This window comes from Emydura macquarii, unplaced genomic scaffold (assembly GCF_026122565.2).
Source record: "Emydura macquarii macquarii isolate MOO-44397 ecotype Brisbane River unplaced genomic scaffold, CSIRO-AGI_Emac_v2 contig_2249, whole genome shotgun sequence".
Classification (NCBI taxonomy): domain Eukaryota; kingdom Metazoa; phylum Chordata; order Testudines; family Chelidae; genus Emydura; species Emydura macquarii.
Window position 1 is genome coordinate 219,196 of NW_027132386.1, and position 20,021 is coordinate 239,216.

Here is a 20,021-nt window from a genome sequence, read left to right on the forward strand (position 1 = left end):
GTCCTCCCCTTTAAGATCAGTGACGTCATCACGCGGCGCCAAGCCCCGGATGGGCGGGGGAGGAGGGATTTTTTAACCCATACAATCACCATGGAAACCACCCCCCCACACTTCCATGTGCCCATCCCCCCACACTTTAAAGGGGGGCCTGGGCCTGGGCCTGGGCCTCGCCCTGGGGGGCTGGACGCCTGGGTCCTCTGGGCTGGGGAGGACAGTGGGGACTGGTGGTTAGAGCGGGGGCGGGGCCCGGACGCCTGGGTTCTCTGGGCTGAGGAGGGCAGTGGGGGCTGGTGGTTAGAGTGGGGGCGTGGCCCGGATGCCTGGGTTCTCTGGTCTGGGGAGGGCAGTGGGGGCTAGTGGTTAGAGCGGGGGCGGGGCCTGGACGCCTGGGTTCTCTGGGCCTGGGACGGGCAGTGGGGGCTGGTGGTTAGAGCGAGGGTGGGGCCTGGACGCCTGGGTTCTCTGGGCTGGGGAAGGCAGTGGGGGCTGGTGGTTAGAGCGGGGGCGGGGCCTGGACGCCTGGGTTCTCTGGGGCTGGGGAGGGCAGTGGGGGCTGGTGGTTAGAGCAGGGGCGGGGCCCGGACTCCTGGGTTCTCTGGTCTGGGGAGGGCAGTGGGGGCTGGTGGTTAGAGCGAGGGTGGGGCCTGGACGCCTGGGTTCTCTGGGCTGGGGAAGGCAGTGGGGGCTGGTGGTTAGAGCGGGGGCGGGGCCCGGACGCCTGGGTTCTCTGGGCTGGGGAGGGCAGTGGGGGCTGGTGGTTAGAGCGGGGGCGGGGCCCGGACGCCTGGGTTCTCTGGGCTGGGGAGGGCAGTGGGAGCTGGTGGACGCCTGGGTTCTCTGGGGCTGGGGAGGGCAGTGGGGGCTGGTGGTTAGAGCAGGGGCAGGGCCTGGACGCCTGGGTTCTCTGGGGCTGGCAGGGCCCACTAGCCCTGTACCCATTAACCAGGGATCCGGGAAATGGCCGATGTTTGTGCAGTGAAGTTTGTGTCACCAAAACAAACAGACACTGACCTGGGGGCCACCGGCCCGGCCACCCCCCTCAGCCACCCGGGGCAGGGCCTGGGGGAGGGGACACAGGCCCTTCCCCCTGGGCACCACGAGCCCTGGGCATGGGGGGCGAGGACCAAGCCCTATCGATCTGCGTGGCCGAGGCTGGGAGCAGGTGTGCGCGTCCCCTGCCCAGCACCCACCATGGCCCCCTCCTTCTGCGCCCTCCTGCTGCTCGCTCTTGCCCCAGGTACAGGGGGGGACTGCCGTGGACAGGGTGGGTGAGGGCGCCGGGTTCTGGGGGGGGGTCGCACCCCGTGTGGGGGACTGGGGGACCCAAATGCCCGCTGTCACTCCTACACTGGGCCTGTTTCTCCCTGGCCTTGCTCCGGTCCCCGCTTTCCTCTTGTCCATTCACTCCCTCCGTCCGTCTCCTTCCTTCTGTCTGTCTGTTCCCTGCCTTCCTTCCCTTCTGCCGTCTGTCTGTCTGTCTTCCTCTCCTCTCTCCCATGCTGCTCTGTTTTTTGGTCTTTTCCCCTCCCCCCCCCCACAGGTGCCTGGGGGCAGCCCCCCGAGGAGGCAGCGCCCTCCTGCGGCCAGGACGTGGCGATCCGGAACGGCCAGTTCACCCTGTCGGACGGGTACCGCCCGGGCAGCGTGCTCACCTATTCTTGCCCCCCTGGCTGCTACCCCTACCCCGTGAGCAGCCGCCTCTGCCAGGCCAACGGGCGCTGGACCAGTCTTCGCTCCCCCAGCGGCAAAATCTACTCCCGGCCGCTCTGCAAAGGTACAGGCTGCCCGGACACCTGGGTTCTCTGGGAGGGGCGTGCGGGCTAGGAGTTAGAGCAGGGTGGGCTGGGAGCCAGGACTCCTGGGTTCTCTCCCTGGCTCTGGGAGGGGAGTGGGGCCTGGTGGGTTGAGGGGGGCCAGGAGCCCAGACCCCTGGGTTCTCTCCACTCCGGTTCCGTTCTGGTTTCAGAGATGCACTGCCCGACACAGCTGGAGTTTGAGAATGGCTCGTTCTGGCCGCGCTTGGCGGTCTACGTCGTGGACAGCGTGCTGACCTTCGAGTGCCTGGACGGGTACACGCTGCGGGGACCGGCCCAGCGCGTCTGCCAGAGGAACGGGCGATGGGATGGGGGCATCCCCGCCTGTGACGATGGAGGTGAGCCGAGAGCCTCCGGGAACCCCCATGTCCCTGGAGTGCCCACATTTCCCTGCTCCCCCGTCCCCCAGGCTCCCCGAGGATTCAGAGGGTGGAGGTGGCTTCGGGGAGGCCGTTCTCACCTCTCTCTTCCCCCAGCTGAGGATTGCCCGAACCCCGGGGTGCCCGCAGGCGCGACGAAGACAGGCAACCGGTACCGGCTGGGCGACCGGGTCTCCTACCAGTGCAAGGAGGGACTGGCTCTGGTGGGCTCCTCGCAGCGCGTTTGCACCGAGGCGGGGGAGTGGTCGGGGGCCCAGCCCAGCTGCAGAGGTGAGCGATGCCCCCACCGACTTCCCACCTCATCGCTGGCCCCAGGGCTCCCTCTTCTGGTCCTCCAACCTGGGGCGCCTTCGCCTCCCTCCCCAGCTCCCCCTCACCTGCCTAGTTCCCTGGATCTCCCCCCACCTCCGGCTCCTTGCCCCACACTGCCTGGCTAACGGGCCCCGCTTCCCCCTGCCCACACAGCCCCTTTCTCCTACGACCGGGTTGAGGACGTCGGAGCCGAGTTCGGAGCCTCCTTCTCCAACGTCTTGGGCCTGGCGGCTGTCTCAGCCTCCTCCAGCCTCAACACCTCCATCATAAAGAGCTGTGAGTCGGACCGGGGTGTGGGGGGCGTAGGGGAGACTCTGAGGGGGTAGGGATGGGGGGAGGGTGGTCTTTGTGGGGTGAAGAGGAGGGGTGGGGCAAGTCCAGGAGATGGGGTGACTTGGGGTGGTGACAGAGAGTGGGGGTTGATATTATGGGTGTGAGGGAGGTGGGGCACACGGGGGGGGGGGCTGTGTGCAGGGCGGTTGGGTTTCAGAGGGGATCCCCTTCCCCAGGGTGTTCCCACTTAAACCCTCCGCCCCCCACCACACAGCATTCCTGGGCCGCCGGCTGATTGTGAGCAACGACAGCTTCCTCAACGTCTACCTGCTGGTGGACTCCTCGAAGAGCGTCAGCAAAGAGAGCTTCCAGCTCTTCAAGGAGTGGGTGGAGAGCATTGTGGACCGGGTGAGTCCAGGGTGGGGGCAGCGGCCCCACGGCCAGGAGCTTTGTGTCTCAACATCGCTCCTGGGCTCCTCAACACCAGCCATGCCCAGCTGCTGCGATGACTAGGTGTCTTGACAATGGCGCTGCACGTTCTAGGTGCCTGTTCTCGGTATCTCAATGGCAGCCACAAATTGTAGCTTCCCACACTGCAGATCTAGGGATTTCAGTGCCAGCAAGGGTGCTGAAAGTTGTAGGCGACTCCACACCTGTTCTAGAAACCTCCCTGCCTTATGTGGCCGCTGTATGTTCTAGGCGTCCGGATCCTGATCCTGCAGACAATGACAGCCGTGGACATGGCAAGTTCTAGGTGCCACTGCCTCTGTTCTAGGTTCTTAAATGCCAACCCCCATGCATGCTGCAAATTCTAGATGTCTCAGTATTGGCTTTAGATGCCTCAGTGCCTGCTCTGGGCCCCTAAGTATTGGGTCAGGGATCCTTCATTGCCAAAGCTCACTTTCCTGTTCTCTCTCCTCCTCTTCCTGTTTTCTGTTCCCTCCCTCTCTCACCTGTTCCAGGTAGCCAGCTTTGAAGTAGATTCCAACTTCGCTGTGATCTCCTATGCCACCCAGCCCAAGAGAATCATTGCCATTTATGATCACGAAGCCTCTGATGCGGATGAAGTTATCAGACTGACAAAGACGAGGATGAATTTCCAAGGTTCTCTTCATGTGGCCTCCCTGATTCCAGGGGATCTAGGTGTTTCAATACCACCCACAACCCATATTAGGAGCTCCAGGACCCTGGGTATTACCTGGGTTCTAGGTGCCTCAATGTCTGCCTTCCAATTGGGAAATGGATGCTGGAGGTCTCATCGCACCAGTAATAAACCATAGGGAGAATTTCTAAAACTAGGAGATTTTCGCTTTCTAACTCAAAAAATATTGCACCCAACACAAAGTGGCTCAGTTTTAAGCAGTTGATCTCTGGACTGGACGTGGGTAGTCGATCAGAGACCAGCGATCATGACCTGATTGCATTGAGTCCAAGCGAGCAGAGACCGCCCACCGAGAAATCTCAATACGTAGCGCTGCAAGAGGACCAATTTCCCCAAACTGAGGACAATGCTGAGTGAAACAGATTGGGAGGAAATGCTCGGTTCTAGGTGCCTCAGTACCAGCCCTTGATCTCACTATAATTTTAATTACCTCAACACTAGCCCTGGGCACTGTTGGTTCTAGATGACTCAATGCAATTTATGGGCACTGCTAGTTCTAGGTACCTCAGCCCAGTCATGGGCATTATTGGCTCTAGGTGCCTCAGCACTGCTCCTTGGTACTATGGGTTCTAGGTTATCTAATATCCGACCCTCCCTTAAGGTTCTAGATGTATCAGTACCAGCTCTAGATTCTATTACTCTTAGGTACATCAATTCCAGCTATTGTTATTACCTCCTCTGGGATCGAGGTGCTTCAATATATTCTGGGTTCTAGGTACCCCACATGCCTAGAACTGGTTCTGAGCCATTTTGTCCCACTGCAGATCACGGCAATGGGACTGGGACCAACATCCGAGCAGCGCTGATGGAGGTATATAACATGATCCTGTTTCAGAAGGAATCCTTTGTCCAGCAGCGCAAGCCGGATGCGTGGAAGAAAATCCGACATGCCATCATTGTGCTGACAGATGGTGAGGAGCAAGTGCTCTGTTCTTTGGGGGATAGGGAAAGGTTTATCTGACCCCAGCCAGAGAGGGTGCAGGTCAAGATTCTCACCTGCATAGCCCTTACCTGCATGGGGGAAAGGGAAATGGGTCAGATCTGCTAATCCATAGAATGTTGTTTCAGGCAAATACAACACGGGGGGGTCCCCCAAGGATGCAGTGGCCAAGATAGAAGATGTTCTCGAGATCAAGCCAAACAGGAAAGATTACCTGGGTGAGGCTGCTAACACACTTGGCTCCATTCCACATGCCAGTGATGGTTGCAGGTTCTTCATTGACATGATCTACCGGTTCTAGGTGCTTCATTACTTGGGCGCAGCTACAGTTCTGAGACCTTAGCATTTCCCATTCTAGATTGGCCAATATCTTCCCTGGTGATGCATGCCTGGATCTGGGCGCTGCTTATTCTAGATGCCTAAAAGCCGGTTCTTGATACCTCAGTTTGGGGATCTGGGTGCTCCCAGTCAGTGCCAAGCTATTTGTACTCTTGGCTCTAGGTGTCTCAGGAACCAGGCACTTCAAGGCCAAGGCTAACCAGTCCAGTGTACCCTGGCCTGGTTTTTTTATATCAACTTTGTTCCTTCAGTGCTTCAAGAGCAGGTTATTTGTACTGTTGGTTCTAGATGATGTAATATCGGCTGTTGGTATGTCCGCGGCATGTTCTTTGCAACATTCGTTCTAGATGTGTCTCCATGCACTCTGGATGGCCTTTGAGTTAGTCCTGCTACCTCACCACTAGATTATTTCACCTCTTCTGGGTATCCCAGTAGCACTGCACTATGAAGATGTTACCACTGCCGGTTCTAAGCACTTCAACCCTCCACCCTGACCAGCTATGTACCAGTCTTGGTACCTGACTACCAAGTGATTTGTACCCCTGGATCTAGGTACCTCAATGCTCATTCTGTGTCTGTTGAGCCCAGACCAGGTCATTGAATGAGTTTTCTTTCCACAAAAAGCTTCGGTGAAAGGCTTTTATTAAGAAAGTTTCTGGGTATTTGTCAAATTTTGTCAATGTTTTCAGTTTGAACCGAAAATAGGTATTTCCTGCTGAAATTTCCATTTTGACCAAAAGGGTCATTTTTCTTGGAGGATGGGGACACTTCACACTTAACATTTTCAGTAGCTCAACTTGCTACCAAGTTTTTTGCTCTGTTGATTCTAGGTACCTATAATGGTAACTCAATTTTAGCGTCCAGATACTGCAAATTCCAGGTCCCTCTGTGCACCCTAGTCCTCGCTACCTGAGTCCGTCTACTGTGGGTTCTAGGTACATCAACACTTATTCTAAATATTATTACAAGGTCACCTAGGACCCAATAGATTTTAGGCATGGTGCCAATTATGGGCACCACAGTACTGATCCTCGTGCCTAGGCCTATTTGCACTGCTTCTTCTAGGTGCCTCAGCACATGTTCTAGGTGTCTCAACACCAGTTCTAAGCATTTCTGGGTTCCAAAATGGCCTAACAATTGGTTCTGGGCCCCTTGCTGGTTCAGTACCAGGGACAGGGGTCTCCAGTGACCTTCCAGCCTCAACCCCAGCTCTAGACCTGTCTGTTTCTAGGTGCCCTAATCCAGTTTCCTGACTTGCCTCCTAGATATCTATGCCTTTGGGATTGGGACGCAGGAGGTGGACTGGGATGGGCTTAACGAGATCGCTTCCAAGAAGGAAGGGGAGCGGCATGCCTTCAAGATGAACTCCAGCGAGGTTCTCAAGGCAGCGTTCGAGGATGTCCTGGGTACGCAGGGGCCAACTCGCATAGCGGCTACGGCGTCAGAGCAAGGGGGCTTCCTCCTTGCAGTGGGATCAGCTCTTGGCCTCTCTAGGGAAGCTGCCAATGAGGGCAGGCGTGTCCCTCTCTCCCTGTCTGGGATGGGGTAGGGGCGTTTCTCCCAGAGGGGAACCAAGCCGGAGGTAGGGGGGTCACTTCCGGTGTGGAACCAGTCTGGGGGGAGCCAGGGCTCTGCTGGGAATATTGGGCCACGCGGGCTTGGGGGTCTCCCAGGGCAGTCACCGTAGGGGGGGGGCAAAAAGAGGGGTGGCAAGTGGTGACCCTAACACTAACCCTATTCCCCCCCATCTCCGGCACAGACCCAAAGAGTATCGGCAATCTCTGCGGGCTGGGAAACAATTCGCTGGTCGCCACGGCAGAACAGCAGCACCCCTGGCACGTGGTGATCAAGGTGGGTCTGGCCTCAGCCCCGGCTGCTGCACCTGATTGTGGGGGGTGCAGAGCAGGACTCCCAGGTCCCTTCCCTCCTTCCCTGGGGCCTGTCCCGGACGCCTGGGTTCTGTTTCCTCCCCCGGGCCTTCTCTGAATGAGTCCCTCTCTCTTTCCCTAGGCGATGAAGGGTGAGTCGTGCCGGGGGTCCTTGGTTTCCGACAGGTGGGTCCTGACGGCCGCGCACTGCTTCAATGAGGTGGCTGACACGTCGCTCTGGAGAGTACAAGTGGGTAAGGGACCCAGACACCACCCGGCCCTCGGCACCCAGGAGTCCTGGCACCCAGCGCATCCCCCGGCTCTAACCCACTAGACCCCACTCGCTCGCCAGCAAACCCTGGCGTCCTGCCCCGACCCAGATGGTGCTCCCTGGATGCCAAGGGATAGGAGGAGGGGTGGCCTGAGCCTGCCAGGGTTACCTGGGGAGGGCACAAGGTGGGTCACAGCACGTGGGAGCCTCGTCTGCACCCCCGGGGGCCACTTGCCCCCAGTGCCCAGCAGCTGGGCCCCCACCATGCCCGGGGGGGTCTCAGGGTCCCACTCGCCAGCTTCCCCTCCCGCAGCTCCGGCCCCGCAGCTCTGCTGACATTTCCCCAGCTGCGGGCACCGGCCCCACACAGGAAGAGAGCGAGCGGGGGGTGGGGCCCGGCTGGCGGGGCCGGGCGAGTCCCCGGGCACAGATTCGGGGCGGGCTGGGCTGAGTCTGTGTCTCGGGGCAGGGCCGGTGGATATAGCCATCAGCCAGCAGCTCAGCCACCCGGCCTACGACGTCCAGGCCAAGGCCGGCCAAGGGATCCCCGAGTTCTACGACTACGACGTGGCCCTCGTCCGGCTGCAGCAGCCCGTGCAGTTCTCGGGGCGGGTCAGGTGAGAGCGGGACCGCAGGGGGCCGGGGCGCGGAGGGTGGCGGAGGCAGAGACGGAGGGCCGGCTCCCCACCGCCCCTAGCTCACCGCCCGTTTCTCCCCGGCCCAGACCCATCTGTCTGCCCTGCACGAGAGCGGCCAACCGAGCGCTGAAGAAACCCCCTGGGTCCACGTGCAAGGATCACGGTAGGTGAGGCGGCCCCGGGCGCCCTCGCTCTAACCACTCGCCCCCACTGCCCTGCCAGAGAACCCAGGCGTCCTGCCCCTCGGCCCCCCTAACCCACGCCTGTCTGTGCCCCCCAGAGCGGGCGCTGCTGGGCCTGGAGCAGGTCCCCGCCCATTTTCTCTCCCTGGAGCGCCGGAGACTCAATGTCCAAATCAAGACCAACAAGTCGGTAGGTGGATCCCCCAGACCCCAGCCAGGACCCAGGGGGCGGGGCCCGGCCCCTCCCCACGGAGCCCCCCCTGACCCGCGCTCTTGCTCGCAGCGGCCGTCATGCATCGCAGGCGCCATCCAGCCGGGCATGATCTACGCCAACGTGTCGCGCGTGGCTGACGTGGTGACCGACCGCTTCCTCTGCACGGGCCAGGAGCCCAATGGCCCCCTCGAGGAGCCTGCCTGCAAGGGTGAGGTGGGGCCGGCCCCCCTCCCGCCCCATGGCGGGGCCTGGCTGGCTGGGGGGGCAGGGCACGGGGCGGGGCTGGCTTGGGGAAGATGGGGCAGGGGCCTGTCCCCTCCAGGAGGTACAGGGGGGCTTGGCTGGCTGGGGGGTCGGGGGTCCTGTCCCCTCTTGGGGGTATGGGGCAGGGCTGGCTCAGGGGGGATGGGGCAGGGGGCTGTCCCCTCTGCGGGGGCACGAGGGGGCCTGGCTGGCTGGGGGGGATGGGGCAGGGGCCTGCCCAGGTGGGTCTGAGCTCTGGTTGCCCCACAGGTGAATCAGGGGGGTCTCTGTTCCTGGAGAAGAGGAGGAGATATTTCCAGGTCAGTAACACCCCCCCCCCTCCTTCCTTGCCCGGACGCCTGGGTCCTGTTCCCTCCCTGCTGGCAGCTGCAGGGGGCTGTCCCGGACGCCTGGGTCCCATGGCCGGTGTGTGTCTCCCCAGGTGGGCGTGGTGAGCTGGGGCACCTACAACCCGTGCGCCAGGAAGCAGAAGAAGTCCGAGGGCTCCATGGGCCGGGACCCGCCCCCCCGTGGCCACACGCCCCGCGACTTCTACCTCAGCCTCTTCGGGGTGCAGGCCTGGCTGCGCCAGCAGCTGGGGGGCAGCCTGGACTTCCTGCCGGAGCAGTGACCCCCGTCTTCCTCCCAGGCCCCCCATCTTCCTGCCGGAGCAGTGACCCCCGTCTTCCTCCTGGGCCCCCCAAACCCCTCCCAGCCCCCCTGCCCCATGTGCCCCTCATTCCCACCCGGCCCCCCTGCCGCTCCCCCCAATAACAGCCGGTTTGCTAAGTCGGGGTGTCTGTGTGGTCTCTGCTCCCCAGCGCCTGCCTCCCCAGGGCTGTGAGCTTCCCCACAGCAGTGCCCCCGGCGCCCAGGGCTGGGGCCGAGCCAGGCTGGGGGCCGTGACCCCCTTCCACAAACAGCGGCATCGGACTTCAGCCCCGGGGCGGGGGCGGGGGCGGGGCGCCAGGACGCCTGGGTTCTTCACACCCTCCCCTGGGGGAAGTGAAGGTGCCAGTTCTCAGGAAAGCCACCCGGATCCTCCCCCCGGCCCCCCCGGATCCACCCCCCCAGCTCGCACCCGCCCGCCCCCCGCTTTGTTCAGAGCCGCCAGTGCCGGGGGGGGGGGGCCGAGAGTCCGCCCCCCCCTCCCGTCTGCTGCCCCATTTCCCAAAAGTCACCTGCCTGGGCTGGGTTGGGGGGGCTAGGAGTGACCCCTCCCTGTGCCCCCTTCCCTGTGCCCCCCCCCCGTCTAGCCGCTCCCGCCCCCCTCCGCCCTCCCCGGGTCATTTCCCGGACGGTTTCGCAAGGGGCAGCGAGGAACCAGCCGAGAAAGACACGGACCCACCCCGCCCCACAGCCCGCTCCCCCCCCCCGACACCCCGCCCCACAGCTCCCCACAGCCCGCTCCCCCCCCCCCGACACCCCGCCCCACAGCTCCCCACTCCACAGTCCCCCCCGCTTAGCCCCTCCAGGCCCCTCCCTCCTAACACCTGCCCCAGAGCCGCCCGGCCCCCACCAGCCCCGCCCCCCCGCCCCCCCCCTCCCCGGCCCCCCCGCCCAGCCCGCGGCGCGGGGGGGCCGGGCCGCTGCAGCCCAGACCCGGCTCGGCCCAGACCCGGACGGACGCACGGACGCGATGGGACCCGCCGCCCCGCTGCTCGCCTGGCTCCTGGCCCTGGGGCCGCTGCGCCTCGGTGGGTCCCCCCCGCCCGGCCCCCCAACTTCCCCCAACCCAGCCAGCCCCCCACCCGGCCCAAACAACTCCCTTCCTCCAGCCCGGCCCCCACTGCCCCCCAGCCCAGCCAGCCCCCCAACCGGCTCCCCAACTCTCCCCGCTGCCCCCCAGCCCAGCCAGCCCCCCACCTGTCTCCATCCCCCCCTCGGGAATTCCCCCGAGCTCCCCCCCCCGTCGGTTATTTCCTGGGCTCGGTGCCAGGCGGGGCAGGTTTCGCAAGGAGCAGCGGGAACCGGAGACACGGACACGCCCCCCCCCAGACACCCACCGCCCCTCCCCCCCCACGGACACCCCCCACAGCTTCCCCCCAGTCCTCCGCCCTGGCTTCCTCCGCCCCCCGCCAGCCTGTCCCCCCCCCCCCCCCGGGACTCGGTCTGGAGGGATAATGGCAGGCATATTTTGGTAGGTCCTACAGAAATGGGTGGCACGAACTGCTTGACAGCCGGGGGCGGGGGATTTTGGGTGGGTCCCACACAAATGGCCAGGGGGGGGTCTTTCCTGGCGCTGCCCCGACATTGTGGCCGCCCCCCAGGCGCGGCACCCAGCGACGCCCGGCACTGCGACCCCCAGGAGGCGACTATCGTGGGGGGCACGAGCAAGCTGCAGAAGGAGGGGCAGGTGCTGGTGTACCAGTGTCCCGAGGGGCAGTTCCCGTACCCCACGCCCCTCCGGCTGTGCCGCGCCAACAGCCGCTGGAGCCCCCTGATCGCCCGCGACGGCCGCACCCTGGCCAAGGCCGAGTGCAGAGGTGGGGGCGACGGAGTCTGGGGCCTGGGGGGGGTGTCTGGGGGGGTCATGGGGAGTTGGGGAGTGTCTGGGGGCCGTGGGAGTCTCTGGGGGGGGGGCTATGGGGTAGTTGGGGGAGTGGGGGGGTGTCTGGGGGTCTGTGGGAATTTCTGGGGGGGCCATGGGGCAGTTGGGGGGTGTCTGAGGGCCATGGGGGTGTGGGGTGGTTGGGCAGTGTCTGGAGGGTATAAAGCAGTTGGGGGGTGTCTGGGGGCAGCAGGGCAGGTTGGGGGTGTCCGGGGCCACAGGAGTATCTGGGGAGCTGCGGGGGGGGGGGCTGGGGAGCCGTTGGGGGCTGGCCGCTAACCCTGCCCCCCAGCCATCCAGTGCCCGGCCCCGATGGAGTTCGACAACGGGCACGTTGAGCCACGCCAGCCGCGCTACAACATCAGCCAGACGCTGGCCTTCATCTGCTTCGAGGGGTACACGCTGCGGGGCCCCCACAACCGCACCTGCCTGCCCAACGGGAAGTGGAGCGGCCAGACAGCCGTGTGCGACGACGGAGGTGGGGCGGGGGGCCAGGCTGGGCGGGGGGGGGAGTGGGCCGGGCCAGCGGGGGGGGCAAGTGGGCTGGGCAGGGCCGGGCCGAGCCGAGCGGAACCGACCCCTCTCTCCCCACAGCGGGCCAGTGCCCAGACCCCGGCATCCCCATCGGGGCGGTGAAGGACGGGCAGCGGTACCAGGTGGAGGACCGGGTCCGGTACCACTGCCAGCGGGGCCTGGTCATGTTCGGCTCTAAGGAACGGACCTGCCTGGAGTCGGGGGCCTGGAGCGGGACGGAACCGGAGTGCAGAGGTGATGCCATGGGGCGGGAGCACGGAGGGAGGGGGGAGCAGCAGAGGGTGGGGGTGGGGGGAGCAGTAGAGGGGCGGCAGGGGGGGGCCTAACCCCCAGTTTCTCAGCCCCCCCCCGTCTCTTCCTCTCCCCAGACCCGTCCACCTACGACACCCCCCGGGAGGTGTCCGCCGCCTTCATCGCCTCCCTCTCAGAGACGGCAGAGGCGGCTGATCCCAATCAGACCTTCTGTGAGTGGGGGGGGACTGGGGGTGTCACTGGCGGGGTGGGGGGCAGCGGCTGGAGTTGGGGGCTCATACGCCAGGGGCGAATGGGGGCCGCAGGGGGCAGCGGCTGGGGGGGCCTGTCTGGGTGCTGGGGGGCCCTGCCGGGGGGAGTGCGTGGGGGGGGTCCTGCCGCCCCCCTCAGCCCCCTGCCTGCCCCCCCAGCGGAGAACACGAAGCGCCGGATCCGGATTGAAGAGGGCGGCTCCATGAACATTTACCTGGTGCTGGACGCCTCCGACAGCGTGGGGGAGGGGAACTTCTCCCACGCCCGCGATGCCCTCGTGCAGCTCATCGAGAAGGTGGGGACCCCCCCGGCACGCCCCCCAAAACCTGCTCTGCCCTAAAGCCCCCAGCACGGCCCTGGCACCCTGGGAACCCCCCGTCCCCTGAAACCCGGCCCCTGGGGGCCCCCCCAAGTGCCCCTGCGTCCCCCAACCCCAGGCACCCCCCCAGATCCGACTCTTCCTCCAACCCCAGGGTGCCCCATAACTGAGCCCCTCCCCGGAGGGTGCCCCCAAGCCCAGGCCTGCCCCCTGGATTGGCTCCGGCCCCCCCCGGGGTGAAGCCAGATGGGGGACAAGGGGGATCCTTGGTCACGCCAGAGCAGCTGCCCCCCCCCCCGAATCCAGCCTGGGGTGCCCAACCCTCCTCCCCTGCCCCACAGCGAGCCCCTCCCCCAGGGCTGTGCGGCTGGCGTCCCCCGCTGCTGTCATATGACACTGCAGGGATCCCCCACATCTGAGACTGACACTGGGGAAACTGAGGCACACCCCCCCCCCCGCAGGTCTCCAGCTACGGGGTCTTTCCCCGCTACGGGGTGATCACCTTCGCCACCTTCGCGCACAAGGTGATCAGCACCGTGGATCCGCGCAGCAGCGACGCCGCCTGGGTCAGCACCAAGCTGAGCGACCTGAAATACAGCCGTGAGTCCGGCGCCAGGGGGCGGGGGGGAGCCGCTGGCGGGCTACGGGGGGCGCTGGGGGTGGAAGGCTGCAAGGGGAACCAGGGGGGATGCCCAGCCGACCCTGACCCCGACCCCGGCACCCCCCCAGAGCACCAGCTGCAGACAGGGACCAACACACGCCGGGCGCTGGAGGCCGTTTACACCATGATGATCGAGCAGGAGGAGGACGAGCGGCGCCGCGGCCACAAGGTGGCGCCAGTCGCCAACTCCACCCGCCATGTCCTGATCCTCATGACTGACGGTGAGACCCCCCCACCCCCCCGAACCCCAATGCCCCACCCTGACCCCCCCAGACCCCGACCCCCCCCCAGCCCCCAACACCTGCACCCCAGACCCCGATGCCCCTGACTCCCCACACCTGCACCCCAATACCCCGCCCGCAGCTCCCCACCCCCGGATCCCGACTCCCCCCGGCGCCTGGGACGCCGTCTCTGCCATGAGCCAGGGAGCGCTGCACCCCCACAGGGCCGGGCCCCCCGCCTACAGGCAGGGGCGATTCCCACCGTCCATGCAGCACGTCAGCCCCCCCCTTTCACCAGGCTCCCCCTGCCCTGCCCTGCGCCCCTCACTCTCTCCTCCCCCCAGGTAACACCAACATGGGGGGCTCCCCCCTGCCGGTCGTGAACCAGATCCGGGAGCTGCTGAGCATCGGCCGTGACAGCCTGAACCCCCGCGAGGACTACCTGGGTGAGGGGCCGGGCCTGGGACGTGGCAGCCGGGCGGGGGCCGGGGGTGGGGGCTAAGGGGGTGGGTGTCGGGGGGGGGGGGGGCTCCACCAGCCCAGCTCACCCCCCCCCCCCCCCCGCAGATATCTACGTGTTCGGGATCGGGGTCCTGGTGAACCAGCAGAGCATCGCCGAGCTGGCCTCCAAGAAAACCGGCGAGAGACACGTCTTCCACATGCGGGACATCACCGACCTGCAGAAAGCCTTCCACGACATGATTGGTAACCCCCCCGACGTCCTGCCCCCCGGGAACCCCGGGTCCGCCCCTCACCCCGGGAACCCCGGCGTCCTGCCCCCCCTGGGAACCCAGCTTCCGGCCCCTCACCCCGGGAACCCCGGCGTCCTGGCCCCTCACCCTGGAAACCCCGGCGTCCTGGCCCCCAGCCCCGCTCCTGGGAACCCCGGCGTCCTGGCCCCTCACCCCGGGAACCCCAGCGTCCTGGCCCCTCACCCCGGGAACCCCGGCGTCCTGGCCCCCAGCCCCCCCCGGAACCGCGGCGTCCTGACCCGTCTCCCCGCAGACGAGAGCGAGACGCTGAGCATGTGCGGGCTGGGCTGGGACTTCGAGACGGCCGACGACCAGCAGAAGAACCCCTGGCACATCAGCATCAAGATCGCGGTGAGTGGGGGGCTGGGGGGGCCGCCCCGCTCCCGAGCCCCGCAGCCGACGTGGGCTGATCCCCCCCCCCCCCCCCCCCCCCACACCCCAGGCTTGGGTCCCCCCCCCCGTTTCCTGGTGCCCACAGGCCCCCCAGCGGTGACCCCTCCCCTGCCTCCCCCAGCGCCCCGGCAAGGGGCTGGAGTCGTGCAAGGGCTCGCTGGTGTCCGAGTACTTCGTGCTGACGGCCGCCCACTGCTTCAGCATTGACGACGAGGCGCAGTGGATCACCGTCGACATGGGTGAGCCGGGCCGGGCCGGGCCGGGCCGCGGGGGAGCCAGGACGCCTGGGTTCTCTCCGGTCGGGGGGGGCAGGGCTCCAGCAGGCTCAGGAGCCAGGACGCCTGGGTTCTCTCCGGGTGGGGGGGCAGGGCTCCAGCAGGCCCAGGGGGGTCAGGAGCCAGGACGCCTGGGTTCTCTCCGGGTGGGGGGCAGGGCTCCAGCAGGCCCAGGGGGGTCAGGAGCCAGGACGCCTGGGTTCTCTCCGGCTGGGGGGGCAGGGCTCCAGCAGGCCCAGGGGGGGTCAGGAGCCAGGATGCCTGGGTTCTCTCCGGCTGGGGGGGCAGGGCTCCAGCAGGCCCAGGGGGGTCAGGAGCCAGGACGCCAGGGTTCTCTCCGGGTGGGGGGCAGGGCTCCAGCAGGCCCAGGGGGGTCAGGAGCCAGGACGCCTGGGTTCCCCCGCAGGGAAGGGCGCCTCGAATGCGGTGGAGGGTCTCTACAGCCACCCGCGCTACAACATCGGACTGCTGAAGGAGGCCAGGATCCCCGAGTTCTACGACTACGACGTGGCCCTGCTCAAGCTGGCCCGGCGCGTCACCTTCTCCTTCAACGCCCGGTGAGTGGGGGCCGGGCCCCGCCCCCCTGAGCCCCCCCGGCCCCGCCCCCGCTGACCCCCACCCTCTGCTGCCCCCCACAGGCCCATCTGCCTGCCCTGTACCGAGGGCACCACCCGGGCCCTGCGCAAACCCCACCCGGAGACCAGCTGCCAGGACCACGGTAAGAGACGGCCCCCCAGCCCCCCACTCCCAACCCGCAGCCCCCCCGACCCCCCCCACTCCCGACCTATGGCGCTGTCTCCCTCGCCCCAGCGCGGGAGCTGCTGACGGCAGGCGAGGTGCCGGCGCTCTTCGTGCACGCGGAGCTGGACAAGCAGAAGCGGAAGGAGACGCTGCAGCGCAGGAACGTTCTCATCAAGAACGGCCCCAAGGTGAGGGACCCCGGCGTCCGGGGCAGGGCCCGAGCCCCCAAAGCCAGTCAGGCCCCACGCAAGGCCGGGGTGGGGGTGGAGCCGTGAGGCAGGATTGGGGGGTTTTCAAGGAACTGCTGCCCCAGGGCGGCTCATCAACACAGCCCTATGGGGCTGTGCTGAGGGTGGGGGGCACCCCACGGCCGGGCCCCACGGCGCTGAGCCTCCTTCTGCCCCCAGAAATCGGCCTGCGAGGCTGACGCCAAGAAAGCCGCCATCTACGTCAACGTGACGGACGTGGGGCAGGTGGTGACGCCCCGATTCCTCTGCACGGGGGGCATCGACCCGGTCGTGGACCCCAACACTTGCAAGGGTGAGCCCTGCCCCCCGCCCCGCATCACCCCACGGCTGGCGTCGCCCCAGCCCCGCTGTCACCCCACTCCCAGCATCCCCCGATTCCCCTGTCACCCCACGGCTGGGATCGGCCGACCCCACTGTTACCCCACGGCTAGGATTTCCCCCCAGGATCCTGACCCCCCCCATCCGCATCACAGCCAGCATCCCCTCAGCCAGCCCCATGGCCCTCCTGCTCCCCATGCTATCGGCCACCCCCAGCCCCACGGCTCCCTCTAACCCTTTTCTTCCTGCCCCAGGGGACTCCGGGGGCCCCCTCATCATCACCAAGGGCAAACGCTACTTCCAGGTGAGTCTGGGGCAGCTGCCCCGCCCCTTCCCCCCCCCCCGCGCCAGGGGTCACCCCCTTGCCTCACCCATGGTCAGCAGCCCCTGACCTGCCCCTTCCCTCCCCAGGTGGGCGTGATCAGCTGGGGCGTCTTCGACGTGTGCAAGGAGGCCAAGCGGGGGGTTCGGGCCCCCCCCTACGCCCGCGACTTCCACCTCAACCTCTTCACCGTACTGCCCTGGCTGCGGGAGCGGCTGGCCCAGGAGGAGCTGGGCTTCATCTGAGCGGGGGCCTCTGGCGCCCCCCCCCCCGAGTTCTGAGCCCCCCCCGCTTTGCTGGAAATAAAGTGTCGAGTCCCACCTGTGCTCGGTGAACGGACGATGGGACCCTCGCCGGAGGGGGGGGGGGGCGCGGAGGGGGGCTGTCCCCAGCACTCAGACGCAGGCGGAGGCATGTCGGACAGGTTTATTGACTGGCTAACGGGGGGCGCAGCCCCCCCCCTCAGAACAGCTCCTCGCTGTAAACCACCTGCGAGCGCTTGTCCCGGTGCGAGCCCTTGGCGCTGTTCTTCACGGCTGGGGGGGGGAGGGGGGATTAGTGAGTGGGGGGGGGGGGGGAGTCCGAGCTCCCAGCCCCCTCCCCCGGTAGGTACAGAACCCAGGCGTCCGGGCTCCCAGCCCCAACCCACCAGGTCCCCCGGGGATACAGAACCCAGGTGTCCCAGAACCCAGCCCCTCCCCCCCACACTCCTCTCTGAGGCAGGGATAGAACCCAGGCGTCCAACTCCCAACCCCCCTAGGTAGAGAACCCAGGTGTCCAGCCTTACCCAGCGATCCCCAGACAGATTTCCCGGTGGCTGCGTCCAGCATGGGCTGTTTGCGGGCGATGCTGACTTTGAGCTGCACGTCCTCCACCACGGCCCCATTGAGCTGGGGGGAGACGGGGACAGAGATCAGACACTAGAGGGGCCCCCCAGTTCCTGTGCCCCCGGCCCCCCCCACCATCTCAGCCTGGCTGTTCCACAGCGCTGTTACCAGGACCCCGTGCCCCACCCCAGAACCGCTGCAGCTGGGCCCTGGGCGAGGGGTCCCCATGTAACCAGCCCCTGCCCCACCCCACGGGGCCGCGTTTTCAGTGGGGGGGGGGGGGCGTACCTCAGCGATGGCCTGATCCGCTGACTCCATCTTCTCAAAGGTGACGAAGGCGCAGCTGGGGGGGGAGGAGAACGTGAAGGGGGAGTCACTGGACCCATCCCCCTGCCTCAGCCTCGCCCCTTTAGCTCCTCCCCCATTCCCCATTTTAGCCCCACCCTATTTCCACCTGCCCCCCCCATCCCTTCAGCCAGCCCCGCCCACCTGCCCCGCAGGCCCCGCCCTCACTTGCGGGGGCTGTCCATGGAGAGGTCGATGATGGTGCCGAAGGGCGAGAAGGCCCCGCGCAGCAGGCCCTGGGTCAGCTCCGTGCCGTACACGTAGACGGTGTTCCCCTTGCGCGGCGCCCGCCGGTCCGGGAACGCGTCCGAGCCTGCCGGGGCATGGGGCTCAGCCGGGAGAGAACCGGGTGTCCCGGCCCCCCAGACCCATAGCTCCCCCACTCCCCTCCCACAGCCCGAAGAGAACCAGGCGTCCCGGCCCCCAGCCCCCCGACCACTAGCCTCCACTCCCCTCCCACAGCCGGGAGAGAACCCAGGCATCCTGGCCCCCTGCGCCCCTTCCCTGAGTTGGGAACAGAACCCAGGCGTCCGGGCGCCCAGCCCGTGCCGTACGCCGGAAGCTGCCCTCGCGGTCCCGGTCCCTCTCACGGTCCCTCTCGCGGCTGCGCTCCCGGCTGTGCTCGCGCTCGTAGTCCCACTCGAAGGTGCGCAGCCCCTCACTGCGCTCCGGCTCCTTGGGGGGGGCCCCGCCCGGCTCGGGGTCCTGCGCGGGGTCCTGCAGGCGCTCGCTGGAGCTCACGAAGCTGTGGGGTCATGATGGGCAGAGGGGCTGGACAGCTGTGGGCTGGGGAAGGGGCTCCCAGGGCGGTACAGGGGGGGCTGGGGCGGTACAGGGGGATGTCAGGGGCCAGGGGTGTTGTGGGGGGCCCTGGGGTGTTGTGGGGGGGCTGTCAAGGGCCAGGGTGTTATGTGGGGCCCCGTGTTGTGGGGTGGGGGAGGTTCTCGCATGCACTCACCTCTCGTAGAGGGATTTCCGCTGGGGACGCCGGGACTGGAGCGAAGAGAAGAAGCGATTACCCCCTCCGTGCCTGGCCCAGCCCCCAATCCCCCAAGCTGGGCTGGGAACCCTGGTGTCCGGGCCGCAGCTCACCATCCCAACTCCCCGCATGGGAGCCCGAACCCCCAACTGTTCACAAGGCCCCTCCCAGAGCCGGGGAGAGAACCCAGGAGTCCTGGCTCCCAGCCCCCTGCTCTGACCACTAGCCCCCCGCCATCGCAGAGAACCCCGGCGTCCGGTTACCTCCTGGCACTCGTCGTCGGCCGACATGCTGCGCTGGAAGGGCTGGAAGGTGGGGGCTGGGCCCTTCTCGGGGTCCTAGGGAGACACGCAGCGTGAGGGCAGGCGGCTGGGCTGGGCTGGGCTGGGGGTCTCAGCCCCACGGCGCCCGCCTGCCCCTCACCTTCAGCTTCCCCTCCAGCGTGCGCGAGCGCTTGAAGCCCGAGTTCTTGGTCTCGGCCTTGATGGCGCTGATGGCTCCCGTCTTCACCAGCATCTTGGCCTGCTCCGTCGCCGTGGCCGTGTCCACCACCGGCTGGTCCGAGATGGCTGGGGAGAGCGGCGGGCGTGGAACCCAGGCGTCCGGGCCCCCGCGACCAGCCCTACCGCCCCCACCCCCCGAGCCGGGAGAGAACCCAGGCGTCCGGGCCCCCGCTCCTCCCCCTCCCGACCCGGGTGAACCCAGGCATCCGGGCCGCCGCGACCAGCCCTACCGCCCGCTCCCCTCCCCCGAGCCGGGAGAGAACCCAGGCGTCCGGCCCCCACGACCAGCCTCCCCCCCCCGAGCCGGGAGAGAACCCAGGCGTCCGGGCCCCCCGCCCCGCTCACAGCGCTTGATGCCGCCCTGGCTGGCGGGGCCGGTCGAGCTTTGCTGCTTCTTCAGCGCCAGCAGCGCCTTTTTCTGGGGCACAAACGGGGCAGGGTCAGGCGGGGGGGGGCCGCTCCCCCCAACTCCCCCCGTCCCCCCGGCACCGCCCCGCCCCCCGCAGCCCCCCCCCGGCACCGCCCCTCCCCCCACCTTCTTCTTCAGCTTCGCGAACTTCTTCTGCAGCGCCTCCTCCTGCTCGGACAGCGCGGGGGGCAGGGCCAGCATGGCGGGGGGCGGGGGGGGCCCCGGGGCCGGTCGCTGGCGCTGCGGCTCCCGCTGCCCGAGAGACCCTGAACCTGGGGGGCGGGGCTAACCCGGCCCAGCCCTGCCCCCTGCCAGGTAAATACCCACAATCCCCCGGGGGAGCTGTTCTACGGATCCCACAATGCACCGCGGCCAGCAGCGCCCGGACCCCGGGACGCCGCAGGGGGGAGCCTCCCAATCCCACAATGCACCGGGACAGCCCCCCGTCACGTTCCAGCCAATCACAGCCGAGCGAACGCCACC

General features: G+C 66.9%; 3 protein-coding genes across 3 annotated transcripts; 2 read left to right on the forward strand and 1 right to left on the reverse strand.

Moving 5' to 3' along the window:
* Window positions 1-1,124: 1,124 nt before the first annotated feature.
* C2 (complement C2) lies at window positions 1,125-9,581 on the forward strand. The gene is made up of 18 exons (XM_067560257.1): window positions 1,125-1,237; window positions 1,541-1,774; window positions 1,967-2,152; window positions 2,291-2,464; window positions 2,660-2,782; window positions 3,054-3,187; window positions 3,742-3,883; window positions 4,706-4,852; window positions 5,010-5,099; window positions 6,486-6,626; window positions 6,980-7,071; window positions 7,231-7,342; window positions 7,829-7,976; window positions 8,084-8,160; window positions 8,278-8,369; window positions 8,463-8,601; window positions 8,907-8,956; window positions 9,079-9,581. Exons 1-18 carry the CDS (start codon window positions 1,192-1,194, stop codon window positions 9,265-9,267), a joined length of 2,316 nt encoding a protein of 771 aa, XP_067416358.1. The 5' UTR covers window positions 1,125-1,191; the 3' UTR covers window positions 9,268-9,581.
* Window positions 9,582-10,226: 645 nt separating this feature from the next.
* CFB (complement factor B) lies at window positions 10,227-16,795 on the forward strand. Its single transcript, XM_067560258.1, has 18 exons — window positions 10,227-10,333; window positions 10,907-11,122; window positions 11,480-11,665; window positions 11,782-11,955; window positions 12,090-12,185; window positions 12,384-12,520; window positions 13,006-13,144; window positions 13,274-13,426; window positions 13,771-13,872; window positions 13,994-14,131; window positions 14,432-14,529; window positions 14,693-14,810; window positions 15,253-15,403; window positions 15,485-15,564; window positions 15,657-15,775; window positions 15,995-16,127; window positions 16,408-16,457; window positions 16,565-16,795. The coding sequence occupies exons 1-18, from the start codon at window positions 10,276-10,278 to the stop codon at window positions 16,718-16,720; spliced, it is 2,304 nt and encodes a 767-aa protein (XP_067416359.1). The 5' UTR covers window positions 10,227-10,275; the 3' UTR covers window positions 16,721-16,795.
* Window positions 16,796-16,887: 92 nt separating this feature from the next.
* NELFE (negative elongation factor complex member E) lies at window positions 16,888-19,976 on the reverse strand. The gene is made up of 10 exons (XM_067560262.1): window positions 19,665-19,976; window positions 19,475-19,547; window positions 19,050-19,195; window positions 18,890-18,964; window positions 18,606-18,640; window positions 18,202-18,392; window positions 17,816-17,960; window positions 17,591-17,645; window positions 17,263-17,365; window positions 16,888-17,011 (listed from the first exon to the last, which is right to left on the reverse strand). The coding sequence occupies exons 1-10, from the start codon at window positions 19,737-19,739 to the stop codon at window positions 16,938-16,940; spliced, it is 972 nt and encodes a 323-aa protein (XP_067416363.1). The 5' UTR covers window positions 19,740-19,976; the 3' UTR covers window positions 16,888-16,937.
* Between the last annotated feature and the right edge of the window lie 45 nt (window positions 19,977-20,021).

Coding starts and splice junctions, on each gene's coding strand:
- C2 (XM_067560257.1), top strand. CDS start 1,192: ATGGCCCCCTCCTTCTGCGCCCTCCTGCTGCTCGCTCTTGCCCCAG. Junction 5,100..6,485: donor AAACAGGAAAGATTACCTGG/GTGAGGCTGCTA, acceptor CTTGCCTCCTAG/ATATCTATGCCTTTGGGATT. Junction 8,370..8,462: donor AAATCAAGACCAACAAGTCG/GTAGGTGGATCC, acceptor TCTTGCTCGCAG/CGGCCGTCATGCATCGCAGG.
- CFB (XM_067560258.1), top strand. CDS start 10,276: ATGGGACCCGCCGCCCCGCTGCTCGCCTGGCTCCTGGCCCTGGGGCCG. Junction 11,123..11,479: donor GGCCAAGGCCGAGTGCAGAG/GTGGGGGCGACG, acceptor CCTGCCCCCCAG/CCATCCAGTGCCCGGCCCCG. Junction 13,145..13,273: donor GAGCGACCTGAAATACAGCC/GTGAGTCCGGCG, acceptor GCACCCCCCCAG/AGCACCAGCTGCAGACAGGG.
- NELFE (XM_067560262.1), bottom strand. CDS start 19,739: ATGCTGGCCCTGCCCCCCGCGCTGTCCGAGCAGGAGGAGGCGCTGCAG. Junction 17,961..18,201: donor CCGCGAGGGCAGCTTCCGGC/GTACGGCACGGG, acceptor ATGCCCCGGCAG/GCTCGGACGCGTTCCCGGAC. Junction 17,646..17,815: donor TCCATGGACAGCCCCCGCAA/GTGAGGGCGGGG, acceptor CTCCCCCCCCAG/CTGCGCCTTCGTCACCTTTG.